At 37.5% G+C, this 23,684-nt stretch overlaps 2 protein-coding genes across 2 annotated transcripts in view; one reads left to right on the top strand and one right to left on the bottom strand.

Moving 5' to 3' along the window:
* The window catches only part of EIF2AK1 (eukaryotic translation initiation factor 2 alpha kinase 1), a 41,587-nt gene that overhangs the window by 2,048 nt on the left and 15,855 nt on the right, over window positions 1-23,684 (bottom strand). Inside the window, exons 5-14 of the mRNA XM_081297140.1 lie at window positions 22,738-22,837; window positions 20,189-20,269; window positions 19,332-19,431; window positions 18,576-18,627; window positions 17,943-18,270; window positions 16,271-16,382; window positions 10,314-10,414; window positions 4,333-4,447; window positions 4,042-4,124; window positions 2,268-2,501 (exon numbers count right to left, since the gene is read on the bottom strand). Coding sequence (XP_081153266.1) covers window positions 2,268-2,501; window positions 4,042-4,124; window positions 4,333-4,447; window positions 10,314-10,414; window positions 16,271-16,382; window positions 17,943-18,270; window positions 18,576-18,627; window positions 19,332-19,431; window positions 20,189-20,269; window positions 22,738-22,837 — 1,306 coding nt within the window. The remainder of the gene's footprint in view (window positions 1-2,267; window positions 2,502-4,041; window positions 4,125-4,332; window positions 4,448-10,313; window positions 10,415-16,270; window positions 16,383-17,942; window positions 18,271-18,575; window positions 18,628-19,331; window positions 19,432-20,188; window positions 20,270-22,737; window positions 22,838-23,684) is intronic.
* ANKRD61 (ankyrin repeat domain 61) lies at window positions 6,148-10,300 on the top strand. Its single transcript, XM_081297144.1, has 3 exons — window positions 6,148-6,499; window positions 7,585-7,682; window positions 8,581-10,300. The coding sequence occupies exons 1-3, from the start codon at window positions 6,284-6,286 to the stop codon at window positions 9,524-9,526; spliced, it is 1,260 nt and encodes a 419-aa protein (XP_081153270.1). The 5' UTR covers window positions 6,148-6,283; the 3' UTR covers window positions 9,527-10,300.

The raw sequence follows: 23,684 nt of genomic DNA on the forward strand, positions 1-23,684 counted from the left end.
TTTCAGTGTGAAAATTTTAATGTTTCCAAACTTTAAAGATCACAGAACAATTGTAACCTTTCCTATTGATTATAAAGATCCCTTGGCATGTTTTAACTTTGTAGTCACTTTTACAGTCCCACACCACCATGCAAAGAAAGGACTGCCTATGTATAAACCGTACATGTACAGGATGTGTGGGGTTTGTTTTTGTTTTGTTTAATAAAACCTTCCAAGATGGGAGGATCTTTTTCCATAAATACCAAATAACTATCAATTCTAATAGCTCCTGACTGGATGCTAGAGAATCCTTCCTTAAGAGGATAAATGCCTATGCTTGGTTTTAAAAGAACCACACTTGAGGCTAGGATTGTGGCTCAGTGGTAGAGCTCTCCCCCAGCATGGGCAGGACCCGGGTTCAATCCTCAGCACCACATTTAAAAAAATAAATAAATAAAGGCATTATGTTGTGTCCATCTACATCTAAAAAATAAATATTTAAAAAAAAAAAAAAGAACCACACCTGGGGCTGGATTTGTGGCTTAGTAGTAGAGCACTTACCTAGCATGTGTGAGGCCCTGGGTTCAATTCTCAATAAAAATATATATATATATATATAATTTTTTTTAAAGAACCACACCTGCTACTTTCATTTTCTCAAAGAAAAGTATCACATCTACCATTTTGCCATCTAAACTAATAAAATTTATTTTTAATTGAAAATTAATATGCTTTAAATACAAGAAAAATCAACTTCCTGATTTTTCTCCCCTTTGGCTGCTAGGGAAGGAACTCAGGGCTTTATGCGTGCTAAGCATACCTCTACCACTCATTCACGAAAATATCCCCTATGGATTCTTTTAAACAATCATTACAATTGATTTCCAAACAACTGCTATCAGAATCACTTCAAGAGTTTGTTAAAATACAAACTGCTGCCCAATCCCAGAACTCCTTCCCTTCCCTTGTGCCTATTTTTTTTTTTTTTTTTTTTTTTTTTTTTTTTTTGGGTACTGGGAATAAACTCAGGCACTTAACCACTAAGCCACATCCCCAACCCTTTTTATTTTTTATTTAGAGACAGGATCTCGCTAAGTTGCTGAGGCTGGTTTTGTAGTCACAATCCTCCTGCCTCAGCCTCCCCAGCCACTGGGATTACAGGTGTGAGCCACTGTGCCCAGCTCAGAATATATCTTTTAACAGGTTGGGAGACTGGTGAGGGCCTAAGAATTCTACCAAATTCCCAAGAGATTTTCTTCTGCTGACCTAGAGACTAAGAAAACTTCCACACTCACAGACTGCTGCACAAACACTTGTTTTAATTACATGGGAATCTTGCGAACATGCAGATTTTCACTGAGAATGTTTGTGGAGCTCCCAGGTAGCACTGATGCAGCTGATCTGAGGACCATACTTTGAGTAGCAAAGCACTACACAATGTGTGAATATATCTTTGACTCAAGCTTTAATTAAATCTTAGAAAGTTTCTTGCCCCACCCCAGCCTTTCCTGAGGATTGAACCTAGGAGTGCTTCACCACTGACCTACACCCCAACTCCACCTTTTTTTTTTTTTTTTTTAATTGAAATGGGATCTTGCTAAATTGCCATGGCTTCAAACTTATGATCTTTCTGGTTCAGCCTCCTCAAGCTGATGGGATTATACGTGTGTGCCACTGTGTCCAACTTAAATCTTACAAGTTTCTAGAAGAACAGAATGGATGAATTACCTACTGGTTCCAGTATACGCAGACTAGTGACTATACCTAACACTGTGAACATGGTCAGGAAGGAGGAAGGGAATGGGATCCCCTGGAGAACACCATATTACAGGGATGAAAACCAACACTGAAAGCTCTCCTTGTGGCAAAGGTTTTATCTGCCACCACTGTTCCAGCTACTCCTTAGAATTATTACTCTCTTTTGCTCTTTGATATGTGTCCCTTTTTATTAGTGGACACTTTTATAATAATTTAGAAAAGGTTCATGGTTGAAAAGGAAAAATAAAAACCTTCTCACTGACTTACTAGCAAGATGAGCCTAAAAAGTGAAACTTATTTTTAGACTGGAAAGCTGGCAGTGAGTCAACTCATGTAAACCCCCAATACAAATGTGCTATAGTATAAGCTTATACTTGTTATGTTGTTAGGAAATCCAGAATGAATGGGCTTAAGGTTTCCAAAAACCTTAATTGAAACTCAACTGATCTTCATGAAATAGGATTCACAATTTAAACAAATTCTTTTCAAGCTGGATACTTCCCCCAGAATTAAAAAAAAAATTTACATACATTTCCAGAAGTTTGGAAAAGTTCACTCTGCAGCAGCTGAAGAGCAGATGGTCTCTGAGATGCATTCCTCCTAGTTAAGTGCTGGATATACTTGGCTTGTACTGGACACCTTTTACTAAGGGATTCAGGTATGTGACCAGTTCTTACTCCTGTTAAAACTGCTGCTCGCTCCATTTCTGTCCCAAAGGGCTGAAAGAGTTCAAGCAGGATCACACCTACGCTGTACATATCTGACTGGAAAAGAACAAAAAAGGGGGGTTCAAGAATACAATTTGAAGTTAAAATGGCACTTCCAAGGCAGTTTACATTCTCAAACAAGCAAGGATTTCTAAGAATGAGGATTTACAGTCACAGACAGGAATACAACAGGAAGGCCCATGCTTTACAGAGACAAGTGTCTATCCCAAGCAAGAGGTGACCAGGATTTTCACAGCCTGATCTCTTTAATACCCAAAAGGGACACCCCTAGGCATGCAAGATTGGTGGTCAGTGAAAGGGCAGCAATATTTCCCACCACCCACAGCAATCATAGCCCTACGACTGTCTCGACCATCCATGACAATCCAGGCCTGACGCAGGCAGAGCAACATAAGCTTGTGACTGCTAGTGCCATCAATACAAGACTATCACCAGATCCTTTTCTGGTTTAACCTCTGCCTATACTCTAAGCATTCCTGGTAATGTTTGCAAATTCTGCATAAGATCTGTGCTACTGGGCTGAGGCTATAGCTTAGTAGTAAAACACTTGCCTAGCATGTGTGAGACACTGGGTTTGATCCTTAGCATCACATAAAAATAAACAAAGGCATTCTGTCCATTTACAACTACAGAAAAAAAAATAATAATAATCTGTGCTACTGCTAGGAATGATGGCACACACCTGTAATCCCAGCAACTCATGAGGCTGAGGCTACCCTGAACAACTTATCGAGGCCTTGTCTCAAAAAATAAAAAGGGCTAGATATATAGCTCAGTGGTAGTGCCTGGGTTCACTCCCCAGGACAAAAAGGGAAAGAACGAATTACTTTCCCTAAAAACTAGTTTTTTAGGATGGTCTTTACCAGATAGGCTTTTAGAGACAGCCATGGTTTCTTCTGCCAGTTCTTTCCCAATAGCTAAAACACTGATGGATTCCTCAAAAAGAAGAAAACTGAATAGACTTTTTTGAAAAGAGAATTTACTTTAACACTTCTTTAAGAAAATAAAAGATACTGGGCACAGTGGCACACACCTGTTAATCCCAGAAGCTCAGGAGACCAAGGCTGGAGGACAGTGAGTTCAAAGTCAGCCTCAGCAATTTAGAGAAGCCCTAAACAACTCAGTGACCCTATCTCAATAAAATACAAAAAAGAGCTGGAGTGTGGCTCAGTGGTTAAGCATCCTGGGTTCAATCCCCAGTACCAAAAAAAAAAAAAAAAAAAAGGCTTCCCTGTAGCATTTATTTACATAAGCTTGAAATGAAAAGCTGAACAAAGGCCTCTAAGAATTCTTACTTCCTGAATTGAATGGTGACATTTTAAAGGGGAAAGTTCACTTCAGGAACAATTTGAGACATCCATGGGTTAGAAATAGTAAAGTAGCCTAAAGGGCAACACAATCAGATTCATGTGAAAAGTGAGGCTTCTTACTAGAGCAGCATGGTTAGTAGGTCACCTGCAGGGCTATTCTCTTCAGACATCTCTACTATACAGCTTCTGCACTTACTGTCCTATTTGATAATTAACGATTGCAGAACAACTCAAATGAAAAAAAAAAAAAAAGCAACAAATCCTACCTTGGCATCGTACTCAGATCCTTCCAATTGCTCAGGTGAGGCATACAGACAAGTACCCACTCTGGAAGTATGTGTTGGTGTTCCTACAGTTGAAAAAGCACATATTAAACACTAAGGGTTAACACTGTCAACATTAAGAAATATGATAAGCAGGGGACTGTAGCTCCTACAGGGACAACAACTATATTTTGTTTTTATCTTAGTTTTGTTATTAAATTTTTATGATGGTCTTTAAATACCAACATGTTTGACCATGTTCCTTTTTTAATACAAAAACAAAAAACTGCTTACCCTTCCCATTTCTATTGGTCCAATCTGAATTCTTCTGTATGATGTCTGTGCAGGCCAGGCCAAAGTCTCCTATTTTAACTTGCTGATCAGGACCATGAAGAAAAATATTTCTAGGCTGTAAACAAACACAACATGTCCACTCCTTACTTTTCTTAAAACAAATAGTGAAGACTCATAAGTGTTAAGAGCTATTAACTCTGACACAGGATGCAATGGGACATGCCTGTAATACCAGCAACTCTCAAGAGGCTGAAGCAGGAAGATGGCAAGTTTGAGATCAGCCTAGGCAACTTAGCAAGACCCTTTCTCAAAAACAAAATAAAAAGGGTTGGCTATGTAATAGTCAAAAAAAATAAATAAATAAAAAGGGTTAGGGATGTCAACATCTGTAGGTTGAATCCCTAATACCACAAAAAAAAAAAAAAAAAAAGAAGAAGAAGAAGAAGATAGCAACTCAGAAGTAAGTAGCCCTGTCAAAAATTAAAACTTTAAGCAACAGTTCTCAAATTTGGCTGTATGTTAGAATTATCAGAGGAGCTCATAAGAATCTCAACATCCAGGCTGGGGAATCTCAACATCCATGTCATTACTCATAGCCACTAAGTGAAAAACTGGATGGGGCTGGATGTAAGTCCCAAAGTCCCAAAGGTATTTCATATTTTGAACCATTAATGTAAGAGCATGCTTTATACCAAGACAAGTGCTTCTTGACCTTGTCTGTGTGTTATCATGTGAGAAGCTTTTAAGAACTGTCCTCTAATAGTCAAAGACTGATATTTTTCAAGAAAAATTTCGGGAGTTTGCTGTTTTTTTGGTGGAGTAGGAAGTGTTATGAATTGAACCTAGGGTCTTGTACATGCTAAGCACACTTCCCCAGGCCAACTTTTTTTTTTTTTTTTTTTTTGGAAACAGCATCTCGCTATTTTGGCTGATCCCAAACTCCCAACCCTTCTGCCTCAGTTTCCATCAGCCACAAAGCCCAACAAATTTGGTATTTTTCATAAGTTCTCAGATATCTCATATGTTAGTTAGGGTTGGGAACAACAATTATCACACTATGAAGACAAACATTTGATATATTTAAGTAATCTTCACAGATCCAAAACATCTTCCAACTACACTATTCCTACACCAGTGAAAAACTGTATCTAGCTAGGTACAGTGGCACATGTCTGTAATCCTAGCTACTGGGGAGGCAGAGGCAGGAGGATAGCAAGTTCAAGGCCAGCATCAGCAACTTAGCAAGGAGAACTATCTCAAATTTCAAAAGGGCTGGGGATGTGCTCAGTAATAGAGCACTTCCATAGCGTATGTGAGGCTGTGGATTTGATCCCCAGCACAGCAAAAAATGAAAAAAAAAAGAAATGCACCTACATGGGGAAAGAAGATTCTACTAAAATTAATACACACACACACACACACTTGGATTCAAAGTTGTTTTCTTGGGCTGGGATTGTGGCTCAGTGGTATACAAGAACAAGAGGACCTGCTTCACATGTGTGAGGCACTGGGTTCAATTCTCAGTACCACATATAAATAAATGAATAAAATAAAGGTCCATCAACAACTAAAAAAAAAAATTTTTTAAGTTGTTTTCTTACTTTTAAATGTAATAATTTGATGTTAATATATAAATACCCTGTTTAGTTCTGTTAGTTGTTTGAACTAAGTTATCTGGAAGAGAAAGCAGAAATAAGTGTAAGATGACAGTTAAAATGTTTTTGTGACTGTGTAGAAAAGCCTAAATACTCTGCTGACATTTGGTTCTATGCAATCAGATAACAAAGTCTGAAGAGGTTTGGCTCCAATTAAAAAATGAACTGTATTCACAAATATAATCCTCAACAATTCTAGAATAGTTCTAGAACTGCACTAAAGGGAACATCATAAAGAAACAAATTGATTCCATAACAGCAATTTCCCCTGAACTCACAAGTCTCAAGATTTTCTGATGGGAAATATAACCAAGAAGGGAAGCAGAAACCTGGTAGTTGACAGTACCAAGTCACTGGAGGACAGCTCAACCACAGCACTGCACACTAAGCTTTACGAAGCCATAATCAAAGATGACTGCACTACAATCAAGGCACTTCTCAGAAACCACCCTGTCAACCAGCCCCTGACTATTCTGGCCAGCTCCACCAGCTATAGATTACATCTGAGCCAGGTACCCTCTTTTATACTTAGTCACTTTTAGATAAAAGAGGGAGGAACATGATCTAACACTTGTGAACTATCTAAGCTCTTTGCTGCCCTAACAAAACATGTGGCTCAGCCACCAACCAGCCCATCCCCCTACAGGGCAGAGTGCAGGTCTGCAAGACCTCCCTTCCATTCACTATATGTAAACTAATGGAAGAAAAGACTAGAACTTATTTGGCTCAAAGAACATTAGATCACCCTTCTCAAAGATAACCCTTAGTAAGGCCCTTAGCAACTTAGACCTGTCTCAAAATAAAAAAATAAAAAGGGATGAGGACATAGCTCAGTGCTCAAGCACCCCTAGGTTCAGTCCCCAGTTAAACATTTAAAAACAAAAAAGGAGGGGCTAGGGTTGTGGCTCAGCGGTGGAACGCTCAGCCAGCACGTGTGAGGCACTGGGTTCCATCCTCAGCACCACATAAAAATAAATAAATCAAATAAAGGTATTGTATCCAACTACAATTAAAAAAAAGAAAAATTTTTTTTAAAAAAAAAGTAAGTCAGCTTCACTTTTCCTCCTCTCCCCCATATCTTACAGCCACAGTATAAAACCACACATTTCTCTCTCTCTCTCTCTCTCTCTCTCTCTCTCTCTCTCTCCACATATATATTTTTTTAAGAGCTAGCATAAACAGCTCTGCTAATCATGGACAGAACATATGCTACGTTATCTTTGAAACCCCAAAAATGCAGGGTTTGCTGCTGATGATATGACTTTGGTAAAGCCTTAAACCCAGCACCTACTTGCTTGTCACTACAATTTAAGGATAAATAACTTTAGAGCATTAATTTTACACTATGAGTTCTTCACAAAGATATAGCTTTCAAAGTCATGAGTGTTGCCTTGATAAATTTGCATTTCTGTAAAATACAGATTCTATAATATGAAACTCCCTAGATACTGGTCATTTAAAATAGACAACAGCAAAGGAAAATTTCAACACATATGCCAGAATACTACTGAACCAATGTAAAACTAACATACTTGGTTCCCTTGGAATGGCAAGCTAGCACAAATTGTGCTTTTAATACATTTTGGTCTCCCCACAGCAAACACAGTCCATTATCCCAATTCATCTGGCCGCAGAATACCACAAGGCACCAAGTTTGCTCTGTTTGTTAGAACATGGAGCTGATCCAGAAGTAAGGTAAGTGAATTTAGCAGGCCATCTAAAGTGACCATCTGAGTGACTCAGAGGTTATCTATCCTAGTTACTTAGGGGCTTGTTCATTCTTCATGGGTTATGAACTACAAATCATCATGTTTTGAATGAACCTACTTCTGTTATGACTAGATGATATACTAGAAAAATTGGAGAAGATGCAAAAACACAAACCAGACAGCCAAATTAATGCACACTGAGTATTAAGTGCTCAATAACAGTGTTGTGGAAAATACATTAAGTTCTGGCCAGAGCCCTCAGGAAGTATGATAACCTAAGAAAAAACAAGACAATGGGTTTTCTTGTTTATGACTCTCCATTAGAAGGTAAGCTTGATGACAGAGAAATTTAACCTCCTCACTACTCTATCTCCAACACCTAAACCAAATGCCTGCCACTGATAGATCTACTCTCAATCTCTCCCTGCACCTTTACCCCCACCCCAGCTTTCCAAGTCTCCTCCAAACCTGCCCCATCCATCATGGACTCCCCACATCTCCTCAGGGGCTCCTCCGAGCACCCCTTCCTCCGAGCACCTCAAAACTACATAACATCCCTGGATGAAGCCCCTGCACCTCTCTGCAAGTTGCCCACTTCCAATATTACTCCATGGGTTAACTATTCTCCCGTCTGTAAGCCCTCCAGAGGCAAGGGCCACTTATTGTTCACTACGTCCTTGGCCCAGGGCCTCACAATAATAAATCTATATAAACTGAAAACTTGTGGATATCCTAAGAAATTACCCAGCAACAGAGATTCTGAAACATTTCTTCAAAGTAGTTAAAGGATATTAAGAAAATATTGCCTTCTTAAACATTTAATTTTTTCATGCAGAGCCATTCTCACTGTTAATCTAGTTAACATGTGATAAATACCCTTCCAGGGACACACGCGGCCTCACGGCTCTTCACTTGATGCTACTGCATTGGCCAATCACTTCTACCACATGGACAAAACCAGGCGACAGAATCCAAAGGATCCTGACAGACATTCAGAATAATGCTGTACTGTGTCTCCGCATTTTGTGTGAACATGGAGCTCAAGTTAATGCCCGGGTAGACAACAGCAACAAACATTCACCCCTCCACCTGGCCATAACATATGGAACCTACCCAGTTCTCTCCATTTTGGCCCAAAATGGTGCTCAGGTCAATGCCATTAATGAATCCAGCATGACACCCCTTCACATGGCTGCAGATGTACTGAATAAGGAAATGATGGAAACGCTCATTGCATGTGGTGCAAATGTTAACTGTGCTGTCTCTTCTACCGGGAACACAGCCCTGAAGCTGGCAGTGTGTACAGCATCAAGCAAGGCAGGCCGATTGCTAGCAGCAGGGGTTAGCTGCATCCGTATGCTGCTAATTCATGGAGCCAAAGTTAATGCCCAGGACCATGAAGGTCAAACAGCTCTCCATGAGGCATGTTTTGGAGGCAGAGAGGCAATAATCAATCTCTTGCTGGAATTTGAAGCAAATGTCAACATTTTAACAAAAAACTCAGAATCTCCAATTTATATGTACCTTCAACGCAGTTCCAACATCAGAGATGTGACACTTCTTGCCAGGCTACTTTATCACACTTACCCTTTGAGACTCACCAATAAGCAAGGTATTCTACCTGCAGGAATCATGCTACCAGAATTCCACCTCTTAAAGGAAACCCTAATAAACTTTTCTCAAAAACCTTTATCCCTAGAGGATATCTGTACAAGAAACATCAGAAACGTTTACGGTGAGAAATACAAACAACACCTGAAGAAACTTCTCCCGATGAAGATGTGGAACTCTATATACTGCTGTTATGATTTAGCTTACCTCTTGAAATAAGACCTCCAGGTTCCTTAGTGCCAGAGAATTTCAACAACTCAAAATGCTTTTTCTGGCTAGACATACACCAGAAAATACATAACTCATCATCCTTACATCCCAATGTAGAAACTACTGGTTCCTAAACCCTTTTCAAAAAATAAAGTGATTTGCACATTAATTTTTTAAATATTTTTAGTTGTACATGGGCTCAATACATTTATTTATTTTTATGTGGTGCTGAGGATAGAACCAAGTGCCTCACGTACAAGGCAAGCACCCTACCACTGAGCCACAATCCCAGCGCCTGCACATTAACTCTTATGCTCCTTAATTTTCTTTTAAATGCCTTTATCACAATTTAAGTTTTGCCCGAAAAATAAACAACTTACTTTAAAACTTGTCAGCAAAAGAAGAAAATATTTTTCTTGATAGTCTTTTGTGGATTAAAAACTGGAATAGTGCTTATCATCATTTTTCAAGCAGCAAAAAATTAAACTTTCCCAAATAATGCTATGATAATATATAAGCATTTCTGACAGTACTAAGTACATTCAGCATCACTAATATTAGAACAGTACCTGGACTCCAAGAGTAATGTTCAAATACTCTAAAATTGTTGTTTTTAATTTAATCTACGGTTTTCTTGACTGGACCTATGCAATGATGATTTATACAGAAGTAACAATGACCTTCCAAGTATATGAACAAGGGTACATCATCTCACTGTACCCAGGGAGCCCACATCAAGTCACCCCTCACATAAAGTCACCACTACTGCTTTCAAGGATTCAGATACCCAACTTACCTTCAGATCTCTGTGTACAATTCCCATGTCATGTATGTAAAATACACCTTCCACCAATTCTTGAAAAATTTTTGTTGCAACACTGGCCATAACATAAGGACCTGGAAGGCAGGATGGGAAATAGCTTCATTTCTCTATTTTTTAAAATCCACTATATTAATATCTAAATGTTAAGGTGATTCAGACACTTAGACAACACTCAAGTTTTTAACAAAGTCAAGGAGCTGTGGAGCATAATCTGAAGCACAAAGTCAACACAGAAAGTGTTCCTCAGCTAGAGAAGAAACCATCAAACTGGCACCCAATCCTTGATGGACTGTGTGACCTGAAAGAAAGGACCTCTAATTTCACCCAGAATGAATTTCACCCTGTATCAACTACCTTTTAAACAATTCTCAGGCATTAGATGACTAGCTTAGATATAGTTTAAGTTCCCATCAACCCTTGACATCCTGAGATCTAATGCTAACAAATCCAATTTCTTAGCCCACAATATATTAAAGATATTACAAATAGTGGAATAAGATAAATTTTATTTGATTGAGAGGTAAATTTCTATCATCTGGAAGACTTATTTGCAAAAATGACTGACAAATGAAGTATGTGGCAAAAAGAAAAAAGTATAGGGCATGGTGGTGCAAGCCTATAATCCCAGTAACTTGGTAGGCTGAAGCAGGAGGATCAGAGGTTCGAGACCAGCCTGAGCAACTTAACCCTTAACTTAACCCTTTCCTCAAAGTAAAAAATAAAAGGGACTGAAGATATAGCTCAGTAGTAAAGCATCTTTGGGTTTCCCAGTACCAAGAAAAAAAAAGTGAACTAATTCATCTAATTAATATTTATAAGACTAAATAAAAAATTAATAAAGAAATCCTGGAGTTTGCCTGCCAATTAAGTTTAGTAATATCAAACTAAGCATTTAATAGCTCAGTCATTTTAAATCATTAACTAATCTATTGTTTACATTCATATAAAAGAACCCTGCATGTTCTTCTTGAATGAGCCTTGTTTGTTTTAGAGCTCAAACCTACTCCACACACACACACAGAGGATAATTTTTACAATATCTAGTTTATAATTGGGCAAGTACTTCAGAAGACAAACCTCTCTCTCTCTCTCTCTCTCTCTCTCTCTCTCTCTCTCTGTGTGTGTGTATGTGTGTGTGTGTGTGGTGTGTGTGTGTGTGGTAAAAGCAATGGTTCCATTTATAAAAGACCCCTGCTCTGACTACCTATCACACAAAAGTGATTACCACACTCCTGTCTAGATAGAAAAGTAAGAAAAGCTTTTGACTGCCACAATTATGTAGAACCACTACCTTCCTGTGGTGTCTTGAAAACATGTGGTTCTTGTTTTATCCACCTCACATCTCCAAATGGCAGGCAATAGTCACAGGATTCAAACTGGACCTGGGGGCAGACCTGGCCAGACAGGGTACTGATTCTGTGGCAGTAGTGTCCATTCATGGCATTTTCTGTGCCTGGCAATCTGCTACATCCTTTATATTCCTCACATTAATCCTCACAACAACCCCACACCACAGGGACAACCCACAACTGATAGATGATAGACAGAGTATTCCCAGACTTGCATGGAAACTTAAAGCTGGTAAGTATAGTCAGGACTCAAATCCAGGTCTGTATTCCTGGGATTATTTGGAATGGTGAAATGTGAAAACAGAACTGATGTAAAGTGGGACTGGGGTCATGCCTCAGTGATAGAGTACTTGCCTACCATTTGTGAAGCACTGGGTTCAATTCTCGGTACCACATAAAAATAAATAAGGGGTTGGGGCTGTAGCTCAGTGGTGGAGCACCTGCCTAGCACATGTAAAGCATTGAGTTTGATCCTCAGTACCACGTAAAAGTAAATAAATGTATTATGCCCATCTACAACTAAAAAAAAAAAATTAATTTATAAAGGTTCGTCCATAAGTCAAAAAAAAAAAAAAACAACTAACATAAAGCTATGAACACACTGTTGTACAACACTACAAAGTTAAAACTTCAAAATATTTTAAGAAGAAAACAGCCCAGCATGATGGCACAGCTACTCAGAAGTCTGAGGCTGGAGTATCACAAATTCAAAGTCAGCCTGGGGAACTAAATGAAACCTGGTCTCAAAACATAAAAAAGGCTGGAGATGTAGCTCAGTGGAAGAGCATTCCTAGGTTCAACCTCCAGTACCACCAAAAAATTAAAAATAAGTAAATACTCTGTATATTACATAAACATATATACATATACACATACACACCATCCTAGCAGCATCATACATATTTTGCCTTTATTGTTTTAACAGATTTCTTGAACTGGATGGTAAAGATTAAAATTCTCCTGCCATACTCATTACTTATTCTCTAAATGGAAGTTTAGAGATCAGCAACTGCATATGGTGCTTCAATAAACTATGTCCATTTTCCTAAGGAACCGCACATGGCACTACAACGGTTATGCAGCAGGCTAAAGACACATACACAAGGCACTGAAAATAACCAACACACCACCTGCCATAACCGAACTGGACCAAGTACATTCCCTCCACTTAAGTACATGGTAAACCAGAGAAGCAGCACCGGAGTACATAGAGGAGCTTCTGGAGACATTGTTTTTGCATTGGAAGCTGGTCTCAGATTTGAGTAAGGATATCTTAGACCCAATAAAGAACAGCAAATGATTAATGACTGACATTTAGTTTTGACTTAAAATCAAGTCACTCTCAGGCTGGGGTTGTGGCTCAGTGGTAGAGCAATTGCCCAGCATGCATGAGTCACTGGGTTCAATCCCCAGCACCACAGAAAAATAAACAAATAAAATAAAGGTACTAGGTCTATCTACAACTAAAAAAATATTAAGAAAAAAATCAGATCACTCTCATCTACCATTCTGATATATAGTGATTTTTAACTTTGGCTAGACATGAGAATCAAGCAAATTTTCCAATAAGTGTCAAAGGCCAAGGTCTATCTTAGAACAATCACTCTATATAAAAATAACAGATATACTCCCAGATAGCTTTTATTTTTTTTAATCTTTATTTTGTTTATTTATTTTTATGTGGTGCTGAGGAATGAACCCACATGTGCGAGGCGAGCGCTCTACCACTGAGCCACAACCCCAGCCCCAGCAGCTTTCTTTTAAAACAGATTTTACATTTTAAAATAATCTTGAATTTACAGAAAAACTGAAAAGATAGTACAAAAAGTTTTCATAAAACCTACACTCAGTTGTCCCCCTTTTTCTTTTTTTCCCCTTTAGTGGCAGGATTGACTCTAGGGCCTTGAGCATGCTAAGGAGGCTCTCCACCACTAAGCTACATCCCCAAGCCCCCACTTCCCCTTGTTATCAACACCTTACATTAAAATGATACATTTGTCACAATGGGTGTACCAATATTGATAGATAATATTACTAACTAAAGTCCACAGTTCACTCAGGTTTCCTTAGTCTTTACAGTTTCCTCTTTCTGTTCCAGGACCCCAATCAGGATATACCTATCATATAACATGGAGTTGTTGTGTCTCGTTAGATACCTCTGGCCTGTGACAATTTTGAAAAGTACTGATCAAGTATTCTGTACTTCAATTGGGATTTTTCTACTATTTTTCCCATGATTAGATTGGGACTATGGTTTGGAAAAAGGAAGATCACAGAGATAAACTGCCATTCTCATCACATCATACCAAGGATACTCACACTAACATGACTTATCAACACTGATAGTGACTTCCATCTCTGGCTAAGGTTGTATCAGGCTTCTCCACTGTAAAGTTACTCAACATTTTTAAAAATCCTACATGTGATTCTAAGGTGCAGCCAAATCCGAGAATCAGTGTTATATTTTTTAAATATCCAACAAAGTGTTTCTAGAAGGACCTATATATATAGGGTGTTGATGGGAGGGGGGGAGCCTGGATTATATAAGAAATTTTTTTATAAGAGCACCAATTTCAGAATTTAAAAAATGAGAATAATAAAGTAAAACAACTATTTAAATTTGCCTTAGGGCTGGGGTTGTGGTTCAGTGGTAGAGTGCTTGCCTGGCATGTGAGAGTACCATGTATAAATAAATAAATTAAAGGTCCACTGACAATTAAACAGATTTTGTCTTAGAAATGTTAAAATTCTACCCAAGGGCTGGGGCTTTAGCTCAGTGGCACAGCACTTGTCTCACATGTGTGAGGCACTGGATTTGATCCTTAGCACCACACAGAAATAAACAAATAAGAAGTATCCATACTACTTTCCAAATTGGCTACACCAATTTGTAGTCCCACAATATATTAATGTATGCATGTGCCTTTTTCCCCCACATCCTTTTTTTTTAATTTTTTTTTTTTTGTACTTGTAGATGGACAGAATGCCTTTATTTTTTATTTATTTTTATGGGGTGTTGAGGATCAAACCCAGTGCCTCATGTATGCTAGGCATGCACTCTGCCACTGAGCTACAACCCCAGCCCTGTCGTTATTTGTATTCTTAATAGCTGCCATTCTGACTGGAGTGAAATGAAATCTGAGTGGTTTTGATTTGCACTTCTCTAATTGCTAGAGACGTTGAATAATTTTTCATATATTTGTTGACTGACTGTATATGATCTTCTGAGAAGTGTCTGTTCAGTTCCTTAGCCCATTTGTTGATTGGTTTACTTGTTTTTATGAGTTCTTTATATATCCTAGAAATTAGTGCTTTGATGTGCGTGTGGTAAAAATTTGTTCCCATCTGTAGATTCTCTATTCACTTCACTGTTTGTTTTGCTGAAAAGAAGCTTTTTAGTATGAATCCATCCAATTTATTGACTCCTGATTTTAATAGGAATTCTATTAAAGAAACTGGGGCCTAATCCGACATGATGAAGATTTGGGCCTACTTTTTCTTCTATTAGGCACAGGGTCTCTGGTTAATTAGCCAATATAGAAAGCAGTATGGAGATTCCTTGGAAAACTGGGAATGGAACCACCATCTGACCCAGCTATCCTACTCCTCGGTTTATACCCAAAGGACTTAAAAACAGCATACTACAGGGACACAGACATATCAATGTTTATAGCAGCACAATTCACAATAGCTAAATTGTGGATCCAACCTAAACACCCTTCAATAGATGAATGGGTAAAAAAAAAAAAATGTGGTATATACACACAATGGAATATTACTCAGCATTAAAAGAGAATAAAATCATGGCAATTAAAGGTAAATGGATAGAACTGGAGAATATAATGCTAAGTGAAGTAAGCCAATCCGGGGCTGGGATTGTGGCTCAGTGGTCGTGAGCTCACCTAGCATGCATGAGGCACTGGGTTCTATCCTTAGCACCACATAAAAATAAAATAAAGATATTGTGTCCCCCTAAAACGAAATAAATAAATAAATATTTTCTAAAAAAAAAAAAAAAAAAAAAAAGAAACAAACCAATCCCCAAAAACCAAATGCCAAATGTTTTCTTTGGATGTGGGGTGAAGCGTGGGAGGAACAGACAAACTTTAGATAGGGCAAAAGAGAGGAAGGAGAAGAGAGGGGGCATAGAGGTAGGAAAAATGGTGGAATGAGACAGACATCATTACCCTAAGTACATGTATGAAAATACTTTGTGTACAACTAGAAACATGAAAAGTTGTGCTTGATTTATGTAAAATTAATTGAATTGCATTCTACTGTCATATATAACAAATTAGAATAAAATTTTTAAAAATTCTACCCAAAATCATTAACCTAAATTCCATCATAGTACTCTTTCAATATAATAAAACTTTATTACTTAGAAATTTAGCTTCCAAATTTGTTCTTGCAAAATGTTGAAAAAAAGCACAACTATTTCTTTGAAGTTTTTTATTGTTAGTTTTATTATTCTTTTTTTTTTTTAAACCTAAAGCTCCAGAGGCAATTCCTAACATTAGATGAGAAAGATTTGACTATCTTTATTTCCCCTTCAGTATTTACTATTCAGATGGTACTTACAGGCAGCTTCATCCACACACTCTTGGTTCCGCTTGTTCCTCTCCGCTATCCAGTCAAACAGGGAGAGCTCACACAGTTGCATTTGGATATGCAACATCAGGTGGTACTGCACCTAGGACAGGACACACTGTGGGCTCCCATATTTGCTAATTCACGCAACACTCAACTTGCCTACTCTAGGCCAAAAACAATGGCTAAGCACTAAGGACCCAGACCCAGGCAAGGGTAGGCCAGGCTGGAGTCAGTAGGAGTCCAATGGTAGAAGCTCCCGAACATGACACACGGAGGAACCAGTTCTGAAACTGGTCTGCAAACAGTTTTTAAATCTAAGATAAAACATCAAAGAAGCTTATGTAGTACTCTACAACTCTACTGAAGTATATATACTTTGGCTTCACATAGTACATAATAACTTATTCAAGAAAAATATAAGCAAACATTAAACTTCCTACAGCCCACTCATTTAGGCATCAAAGGAAATCTTCCAGAAATACAGAAAAATGAAACAATTCTGATTAGAAGTCCCTCAAACTAAACTCCTTTGGATTCAGGTGAATCCATTCAAAGTTTTTTCATTTAAAAAAAAAAAAAAAGTTGGGCTAGGGTTGTGGCTTAGTGGTAGAGTACTTGCCTAGCATGCATGATGAGGCCCTGGGTTCGATCCACAGTACCACATATAAATAAATAAAGGTATTGTGTCCATCTACAACTAAATATATATATATATATATATATTAAAAAAAAAAAAAAGCCCACACATCTGTAATCTCAGCAAGAGGAATTCAAGTTCAAGGTCAGCCTTAGCAACTTAACAAGGCCCTAATCAACTTAGACTCTGTCTCAAAATAAAAATATCAAAAGGGCTGGGGACAGGCTGGGGTTGTGGCTCAGTGGTAGAGTGCTTACCTAGCACATGTGAGGTACTGGGTTCGATCCTCAGCACCACATAAAATAAAGATATTGTATTTCTACCTACAATTAAAAAATAAATATTTTTTTAAAAAAAGGGCTGGGGACATGGGCTCAGTGTTTACACACTGGTATCAAAAAACAAAAACATACACACAGACATATATATTCCTTGACAAGAATTCTGTGTTCTGTGTTGTGTATATATAGCTGAGATATACAGTTTTGCAATTCTAATGACAGATTCTGTAAAGACTTTGTTAATGCTCACTTTTTAAAATACTAATATTCAATACCAGTGAAGGAAGTCTGACCAGCACATTAGTATAACCCTCAATAAGAATATTCTGAAAACTGACCTGGTAATCCTATAGGACTCATCTAAAATAAAGCTCTAAAAATAGAAAACTCTTTGCATAAATATATTTTTATAGCATGATGCTAACACACTACAGAAATAGAGTGTGAATGAGGCTTCCAAGTCCAGCGCAGACATTAAAGAATGTCTAGAGAAGCAATAACCCACTAGGGAAGTCAGAAAAGGGTCATTAGTAGGATCTAAGTGAAGGAGGCAGACCAAATATAAGGGCCATATGGCAAGAGAAAACATGGTGAATCCAAGACTGAACACAGCACAGAAGAGCGAGAGCAGAGACAGGGAGGCATGCCAAGTGGGAAGTCAACTGAGAAGGCAGGCCCATTACAATCCTTCATACAATTTTTAAGATACATCTCATCAGTAGGTTCTGGGAAAATGTTTTACCTCTGTCTGTCCCAACAAGTTAAAGTTTTCTTCAGAAGACTCTTCAATGGATGTGAAATTCCTTTCCAGGTCTGAATTATGCCTGACTGGCAGCTGATGTTTGACAATCGATCTGTCAGACAAATCAGCCAAGCCATTTTCCTGGAGATCAATGGATGACTCAAGTTCATTGCTGTCCCTTATAACTAAATCTGTGGTGTAGTTCACCAATTTATTATTCTGATTTTCGATGTCACATTCTCCAAAGGGTTTTTCTTTTTCTGAGGTAAACTCAGCAAAGATGATTGACGAGCTGCTACTTTCATTGTCTTTAACACCATATTGATCCCTGGAGGAAAAATACAGCAAAAAATAAAAGTGACTGTAAAAAGAGATCAAAAGAGTATCTCAACTGCTTCTTCAAGTCTGTAGGAATCTTATAGATAAGCTTTTTGAAAAGGGTATCAAATCGTTCCAGTAGCACCCTCTATTTAACATACTAAAATACTTGAGTATAAAGCAATTTAATATTTTTTAATAAAAATAAACAAAAAGAAAGCCTAAAACACTCCTGCCAAGCTCCCAATAGGAAAAGGCAAAGGCGAGTCAGTGCAGGCCACAGTAAACAATGTCTAATGTGCATACACCTCATACCTGTCCACATCAGAGAGCACTTCGAGAGAGGGCAACTGAATAGGAACTCTGCCTGTTAAACAAAACAAAATATAAATGTCTGCAAGCAGCCCAGTACTTCAAGTTAAAAGCAGAGCTAAAATGTATAGATAATACCAAATGTGACTATAAGTCAAAATGAATACACCATCTTTATTAAAATAGCAGGCTTGTTTTAGAAAGTATAAAAACAGACTTGTTGTATACACCAGGAGTCAGCAAACTTTTTATAGAAAACCTGAAAGAAAACAGTTTAGGTTTTGTTAACTCTAAGGGACTCAGTTGCAACCTGAATTCTGTTGTAGTGCAAAAGCAATAGGTACATAAGCCTGTGTTCTAATAAACTTTTTTATTAAGTTCCAAAAAATCACATTCTGAGCTTAGATAACCCAATTTGAATTATTCATAACTCCCAAAATATTCTTTTCATTCCTTTTAACTATTTGAAAGTAAAAAACCATTCTCAACTTGGAATATACAAAAACAAGGGTAGGCAAGATTTGGCTCACAAGTAGAAATACTCCAACCATTTTATTATATAGGTTGAGTATCTCTTATCCAAAATGCACAGGACCAGAAATAAATCAGACTTTGGATTTTTTCCAGATTCTGAAATATTCACACAGACTACAAAATCTAAAAAATTTTAACACTCTAAAAGTGTTGAATTTCAGAGCTTTTCAGATTTCATGTTTTCAGACATGGGATGCTCAATTTGTATAGTCAAAAATGACTTACCTTGGGGCTGGACCACATGAACATGTTCTATCCATGCAGTATGATAGCCTACAATATTAGGGTGTTGAAGACCTGCCAGCACCTTTACTTCCCGTAGTACCTAAAGAAAATGTAAAGAGATTTTACCAGCAATTTGTTAAGTGTTTATTCCTCTTGAACACTTCTTGTTCAAGAGCAAATAATAAAAATCTTTCTGTACAAGCAATCTGAACTATGTCAATGGGGATATTCTAGTGAGAGACAAATAGTTACAGCAACTAAATAACTTAAATTTATACAGTACTTTATGTTTCGTAAAGCTCATTCATTATCATTCTCTCATCTGATTTCCTACATCAAATCAAGGTAAGTAAAAAAAAACACTATAGTCAAGTGAGAGAAACAGCAACTCAGAAAATAAGGCAGTTTTCCCAGAACCACAATAGCATGTAGGGGGAATACCTAGACAAACCGGGCTCATGCTTTATAGTAATAAATTGTACTATACACTAATCATTTACCTGAAAAATTAATTTCCCCAGCAATGACTTGAAATGTGGTAGTGTACAAAAAATTACCTTAAATAAAAATTTAGTTTTGATATTTATACTATACTACAATCTCATCTTGTAAGAGAGCAATCCATACCACCTACTATTTGCCAAATACACATATAACTCCTTTGAAAAGGAACTTAATTCACAATTATACAAAATAAATCTTTGTTTCTTTCTTTGAAATGAGGCTTGCTATGTTGCCCAAGCCCATCTTGAACTCCTGGGCACAAGTCCCACATCCAAGTCCGCAGCATCCCAGCAGATGAAATGCAGGTACATGCTATCACTGGGCCTAGCTCAAAACACTTCTTAAAATCATACCTTCATGCAGTCAGTCTTAGTTGCACCCTTAATCAGAATTTTCTTAATTGCATAATGCTGGCCATCTAATTTATTCCTGACCTAAAAAGCAGAAAAGACCAAGTATTAAGTTCCAATAAATTATAAATTAATAAGTTCCTCTATTCTGAGCTTAGTTAACCCAAACTAGCCAAAAAGATCAAATTAAGCTAAAGCCATGAATCCTTGCCCCTGTTTTCTGGGAAGTGAGTCCTACTCGGCTGGACTGCAGCTTTGTAAACTGTGTGAGTCTGACACCCAAAGGTTCCAGGTCTAAAGAACAGGAACATCAGCTAACCTACCTAAGCCCCAAAATGCAGGATATTCTTTTTAGTAACACTGAGTGTGTGTGTGTGTGTGTGTGTGTGTGTGTATGTGTATGTGTGTGTTGCTGAGGATTAAACCCAGGACTTTACACATGCTAGCTCTATCCCAAAAACTACATCCCCAGCCATATTAACACTTTTTTTTTTTTTTGAGAGAGAGAGAGAGAGAGAGAGAGAGAATTTTAATATTTATTTTTTAGTTTTCGGCAGACACAACATCTTTTTTTGTATGTGGTGCTGAGGATCGAACCCAGGCCGCACGCATGCCAGGCAAGCGCACTACCGCTTGAGCCACATCCCTAGCCCCAACACTTTTTTTCTTCTTTTTTGTACTAGGAATTGAGCCCAGGGGCACTCTACCACTGAGCTACATCCCCAGCCCTGTTTTGGGGTTGTTGTTTTTTTTTAATTTATTATTTATATATGACAGCAGAATGCATTACAATTCTTATTACACATATAGAGCACAATTTTTCATATCTCTGGTCATGTATAAAGTATATTCACACCAATTCATGTCTTTATACATGTACTTTGGATAATAATGATCATCACATTCCACCATCATTTATAACCCCTCTGCCCTACCTAGAGTTCATCTATTCCTCCCATGCTTCCTCTCCCTATCCCACTATGAATAAGCCTCCTTATATCAGAGAAAACATTCGAATTTAGGATTGGCTAACTCCACTTAGCATTATCTTCTCTAACTCCATCCATTTACCTGCAAATGCCATGATTTTATTCTCTTTTATTGCTGAGTAATATTCTATTGTGTATATATACCACATTTTTTTTTATCCATTCATCTACTGAAGGGCATCTAGGTTGGTTCCACAGTTTAGCTATTGTGATTGTGCTGCTAGAAACATTGATGTGGCTATGTCCCTGTAGTATGCTGTTTTTAAGTCCTTTGGGTATAGACCAAGGAGAGGGATAGCTGGGTCAAATGGTGGTTCCATTCCCAATTTTCCAAGAAATCTCCATAATGCTTTCCATATTGGCTGCACCAATTTGCAGTCCCACCAGCAGTGTATGAGTGTACCTTTTTCCCCACATCCTCGTCAACACTTATTGTTATTTGTATGCATAATAGCTGCCATTCTGACTGGAGTGAGATGAAATCTTAGAGTGGTTTTGATTTGCATTTCTCTAATTGTTAGTGATGATGAACATTTTTTCATATATTTATTGATTGATTGTATATCAGGGAACAGACATTTCAGTGTCTGTTCAGGTCCTTGGCCCATTTACTGATTGGGTTATTAGTTTTTTTGGTGCTTAGCTTTTTGAGTTCTTTATATACCCTAGAGATTAGTGCTCTATCTGATGTGTGAGGGGTAAAGATTTGCTCCCAAGATGTAGGCTCTCTATTCACCTCACAGATTGTTTCTTTTGCTGAGAAGAAATTTTTTAACTTGAGTCCATCCCATTTACTGATTCGATTTTAATTCTTGCACCACAGGAGTCTTATTAAGGAAGTTGGAGCCTAATCCCACATGATGGAGATTAGGCCCAAGCCTGTTTTTTATATTTTACTTTGAGAAAGGGTCTTTCTAAGTTGCCAAAGCTGGTCTTGAACTTATAATCCTCCGTCTCAGTCTCACAAGTAGTTGTACATTTTTAATAAGAATATACCCTAAGGGCTAGGGTTGCAGCTCAGCAGTAGAGTGCTTGCCTAGCACATGCAAGGCCCTGGGTTCAATCCTCAGCACCACATAAAAATAAATAAATAAAAATAAAGGTATTGTGTCCAACTAAAACTAAAAAATAAATATTAAAAAAAAAGAATATACCATAAAACAAAGCTCTTATGTTTTCAGAATACACCTAGTGTTCTTAGAGAAATATTAAAACTTGGGCTGGGGATGTGGTAGCACGGTAGCCTGGCATGCGGGGGGCACTGGGTCCAATCCTCAGCACCACATAAAAATAAAATAAAGATGTTGTGTCCACCGAAAACTGAAAAATAAATATTAAAAAATTCTCTCTCTCCTCTCTCTTTAAAAAAAAAAAAGAAATGAAAAATATTAAAACCTACATATTTCCCTGTAAATAATAAATCATAACGATAAATAAATAAATGTGACATCTAGGCATTCTCTGAGTGCTTTATAATAATAATAATAATAATAATGAAAACAACTTCTCAAAATACACTTATTTATAGAGTAATGGGTCAAAATGAGCAAGTAGAAAACAAACCTTGTATACTCTTCCATATCCACCTTTTCCTAAGATGGCAATTTCTTCAAATTCATTCAAGTAACGTGAAGTTTGTGCTTCAAAGGCTATTTCCCTGGATCTAAAAGTTAAACACAAAAACATAATCAATATTTTTGGTACTGGGGATTGAACCCAGAGACACTTTACCACTGAACCACATTCCCAGTGCTTTTCTTAAATTTGAGACAGGTTCTCACTAAGTAGCTAAGGCTGGTCTCCAACTTGCAACACTCTTGCCTCAGCCTACCAAATCATTAGGATTAAAAGTCTGCTCCCCTACAGTTGCCAAATATATAATCAATATTAAAACCTGAAACAATATGTTCTAGGACAGTTCATATTCACTGTATTATGTACAAATCTGCTGACTCATCTGTTACTAAACTGCAATCATCTATTACTAAACTGCAATCATCTATTACTAAACTGCAATATTTATAAAAATATGAACTAAAGTGAGGCTGGGGTTGTAGCTCAGTGGTAGAGCACTTGCCTAGCACATGTGAGGCACTGGGTTCAATCCTCAGCACCACATAAAATAAAAGTAACTATCCATCTACAACTAAAATATATATATATAAAATGAAGTAAAATTTTTCATTCTTTATAAAGAAAACATTGGCTAAGCAAATCAACAATGTACTGAAAATAGCAAAGGGGTCATTAAACTAATTTCAAGTCCCTTACCAGTTATAAATTACCACCAATGTTTTACAACAGAAATCCTAAGGAAGGTTACTGGACAGTAGTTGATTAGGTAAACTCAGTAACAAATTTATTTAAATTACGATGCAGACCAGACATAGATTTTAAATATTTTGTAAACAGATGTTCCCTAAAAGAGATGGGGTATCAGTAAGGTGAATTAACAGTGGGGCTTAACAGAATCCACACTCAATGGGGACAAGAGTTGGAAGAGGAAAGAA

Source organism: Spermophilus citellus (genome assembly GCF_964194105.1).
Source record: "Spermophilus citellus genome assembly, chromosome: 6".
NCBI lineage: Eukaryota > Metazoa > Chordata > Mammalia > Rodentia > Sciuridae > Spermophilus > Spermophilus citellus.